Genomic DNA, 4,144 nt, shown 5'->3' on the forward strand with positions numbered 1-4,144 from the left:
TTGGCTAACGCGCTCCTTCTTCCCTTGGCTAAGGCATCCTCCTCCTGCCTGGGTGGGTGATGTGCACCTCTGTGGACGTTTCAGGAAGGTTTCGCCGGGGTCTTTAAGCCTTACGGGATGTGTCTAGAAAGCGGGGAGGGGGGGTTAGCTGGCTCCGCTACGGGCGGCTTTTCGATTGCTTTCGCGGCAGGTATTGCGCTTTCCGCATCAGCTCACCAGGGAGCAGCCAGCCCTCTGCTACTTCGGCTTTCCACCATTTTCCTCTCGCTCAAGTGCTGCTATTGGGTCTTTTTTTTTTTTTTTTTTTTTTTTGTCACAGCCATGGTAGAGAAAGTTTAAATAATCGTGGATGTGATTTCAAGCTCGTCAGCGACGTGGCTGAGCTGAGAGCCCCGTCACGATGGGGAGGGACCTGTTCAAGGCTTCACTTTTTCCGGCTCATTGCAGAGCAACCGGTAGATTTCAAAAACAGTGAATTTCTCTTAGAAAACGTTCCAAGCGCGTGTTCTAAATGTCATTATTTTCCTACAGCCTATATTTTTTGTTTACGCTTAATTCTTACTAAAATATTTGTATTAAATGCAACCTTCTAGTTGGAGCCACTTTGCCGATGGCCTCACCGCCCAGATCAGAGGCTGAGAGACAACTGCCGGTCGCGTTTGCGTGTTTTTACGTGACATCCAGGACATGAGCTGCCATTTCCTCCCAGACAGTCCTGGGCTTGCTTGACAGCGGGAATATATCCCCATGAGCCTTAGCTCTGACTAGGAAGCCGTGTGAGAACTCTCCATTAAGAATATTGTGGATCAAAAAAAAAAAAAAAGCTGTTTTAGCGTTCTGGCTAAATGCTGCTCAGGTGTTTTAAACAAATCCTTCCCTTCTGGCGTTGGGTTGACCCGAATACTGATTCAGGTCTCAAGTGCTGTCAATCAGTACTTGAGTACGAATCAATACTGATTCAGTGCTCAAGACACTATGCTGGGTTGGAACCAAAAAGAGCGGGGTTTTTTTGGAAGAAATTCAGAGAGTTTTATCGTGGCCTTATTGGGCTGGATGCAACTGGTGTGTCCTGCTTGCATTGGGCAGGAATTCAGAGCAGCTGGTCATAAAAGGCCCTTCTGGCCTCACGCCTGCAACCGTTACTTAATGCTCGTGCTGTCTGCGAGGCAACGGGGACGCAACCAGCGTGGTGGGAGTGCATTTTCCTGGTGCGCCCGGAGCTCGCGTAGGGACCGTCTCTCCAGCCTGTTGGTGTTTCACATGCGGTGCTGCGCAAGCAAATTTAATTTAAGATTAAATGGAGGACGTCTTCATCTGAAGATGCGCCACGTCAGTACAGGATGTCAAGAACCGGCAACAAGCACACAAGTTCCCTCTTGAATGTCGGACTATCTTTAGCTGGCTAGAGAGCACTGGGGTCTGCAGGGTTGCTCCCTCCGCCAACGTAAAATTATTTTTTTCTACCATTTGCATCAAATCTGTCATTAGAGGTCAGCAACAAACCATTCTAACATGACACAGCGAGCGTTACAGCCTCATCCTGTCTCTCCGTAGTTTTGGTGGAAGTTTTAAGAGTACCCAGACATTTCAGGAGTACGTAGCTATTTGATTAGGATCCAGAGGTGCAAGTGCTTTGGGAAATTTTTCATCTCCTTCGGTCTACGCTTTTCTAGTTGCACCATCATTCCTGAGAAGTTGTTAGCAGAGATTTTTTTTTTTACAGACTTGCCTGCCAATGAACTGCTAGACAGCGTAGTCACCTACTACAGGATTAATTTCTGGCAGCCTTAGCCATAGCGTTTGACGTAAAGGATATGCTTCCACTCCCTCTGTAGTCAATGGAAGGCAGGAGGAATATCTCCAAGGAATGATGTAGCCACCCTATAAGTAGCACCTAAAATACACAAGTTACCCCTGGAACCGTCCATGTCCACTTTCTGGAGATATCTAGCTCATATGGGAGATCTAAATTCTAATAGCCTGAACGATGTACAGTGAGTGCCTCCCAGACGAACCAAGAGGTGACTGTAAGCTAATTGGCACTGGAATTGATTTTTGATGGGATGTGTTAGTGTGGGTATCAGTCCAACAATGCAGCGCTCTCAGAGGCCGTTGTGGGGCCGGCAATGTGGCATGTAACTATCATAAATCTTATTGCGCTAGAGTGCCCTGTTCCTGTCGCGTTTGGGTCTTGCTGAAATATTGTTTGTGCCTTGTGTAGAGCACAATGGCCTGGTTTAAAACTCATTGAAGTTCTTGGGAATCCCTCCACTGACTTCACAGTACTCCGGATTACACCCTGGAGCGCACTTCCCCTATGTAAATACTCAACGAAGAGAAAAGCTCGTAGAAACCCTGTAGCATCTCTCCATAGAGCCACAACGCGAAATCAGCGTCTGTGTGTCCATCTGTACCTGTCCACTCGCACCGAACTCTTGTGTACTAGGCTAACAATGATATTGTGGGCTGTTTTTTTTTTTTCCTGTCTCTCGTCCTCAGTGGACACCTTTAGGCCAATGCAGTCGTTGCTGGTGAAGGTCCAGGTAGACTGAGGAGAGCAGCACAAGATAGCCTACAAGTGGCCTTTGGCAGAGCTGAAGCTGGTAGAAGCCAAGACTCTCAATCAGGTAGGACTGGTTTTCCTTCTGTGGCAAAGGGCAGAACTGATCATGGGGGAGAGATATGAATATGAAGCTAGAGAGACACAGGCCAGGATCTATAGGGGGATTCGGGTCCTCTGGAGCTCAACTCGTATGTTTAGATGGTAGGAAGAGCAGTGGAGTGTGTGTGACTTCTAATACAGGACTGAACCAGCCTGAATGACGCTAATTTTGAGGAAACAACCACCATTAAAAAAAATGTAAAAGCCCTCTGCCTTCCCTCAGAGCTGTTTCCCAGAGTACGGTGAACGGAGGTCCCTCCCTGGATGGTTCCTCCATCCCACATCAGTGCTTTTGGACTTCCTGTTTCCCTCATCTCTTCCGGGGAGATGCCTGTGCCCAGGATGCTGAGGCTGGAGTGATTTCCTCCCTCCTCGGTTCTAAGTTAGCAAACGTCAGGCCTGGCAAATACCCGAGCAAGGTGAGCCGTGAGTGGGTGACGGCTGCATGGACACCGCTTCCAACAAAATCAGTGGGCAAAGTCTCTTCCTTCCTCCTCCTCCTCTCCTCCGCAGAGGACCTCCTGAAGCTCTTTGCAGCAACCCTCAGAGGCTGGGGAGCTGGGCTGCAAAACACTGCTTTTGTCAGGTCTCCAGCTTTTGCAGAACACATCGCCAGGCCCATCTGTCGATCCATGTTGACAAAGCTTCTTGATAGACATTTGCATAGGGTATTTAAAGATTAAATGGAGGCATTTACTGAAAGAGGGATTATAGAGAGCTGGAGTCAGTGCGAGTCTGCGCTTTTAGGGTGACATTCAGGTTTTTGGGGAAAGAAAGCACGGACGAGATAGATACTCCCTTTCTGCTGCTGGGGCTGGCAGAATGTCATTAAAGTTGTTATAATTAGTTTGTTTTATTAATGTGAATGTTCCAGGGGCTTTGGCAAGGTGCCTGGGTTTTCACAAGCATAGAAATAAATGAGAAAAAGAACAGCTTTCCAGTTCTACATCCAGGACAAATAAAGTACATCTGCACAGCGTGTCTGAAAAGAAAATCACCGCTGCAGGTTTGCAGGACGTCTTGATCCTATGGGTAGAACTGAATTGATACCGCACCGTCTTACGTTATCCTGTACACAAGGAAAGACGTGCTTTCATCCTGCCTGAGCTTCCTGCTCACAGGTGACCCTGGCTCCACCAAGTCTTCCAAACTGCTTTGGTTCCTGAGGAGCTAGGACTAGAAGATACCTCCAGGATGTTCAGTCCTTGTTTTTCAGTGCTTTTACCATGCCTATGATATTTTGCCAAGTGCCATGAACATACCTCTCAAATCCTACCCACTTGGCCGTTAACTAGAGGAATCGCCTGCTGAGTGTGTGTGGTGTGGGACGTGGCATCTAATTGATGTAGCAATTAATTGCTGACATCTAGGCAAGCCTGGATTTCGATCTGCAGTTCGATAAGTTTTACCAGTGGACCGCTAGCAGCTTTGACGAGAAGAAAACCTTTATCAGATACTTGTGGAAGCTGAACCCCCAACTCC

General features: G+C 47.8%; 1 protein-coding gene across 1 annotated transcript in view; it reads left to right on the top strand.

Moving 5' to 3' along the window:
- The first annotated feature begins 1,987 nt into the window (after positions 1-1,987).
- Positions 1,988-4,144, top strand: part of LOC104627664 (exocyst complex component 1-like) — a 21,946-nt gene continuing 19,789 nt past the window's right edge. The window contains 3 exon segments of the mRNA XM_010295993.1: positions 1,988-1,994; positions 2,500-2,627; positions 4,033-4,144. Of these exon segments, the coding sequence (XP_010294295.1) occupies positions 1,988-1,994; positions 2,500-2,627; positions 4,033-4,144 (247 nt within the window).

Source organism: Phaethon lepturus, unplaced genomic scaffold, assembly GCF_000687285.1.
Source record: "Phaethon lepturus isolate BGI_N335 unplaced genomic scaffold, ASM68728v1 scaffold31791, whole genome shotgun sequence".
Classification (NCBI taxonomy): Eukaryota; Metazoa; Chordata; class Aves; order Phaethontiformes; family Phaethontidae; genus Phaethon; species Phaethon lepturus.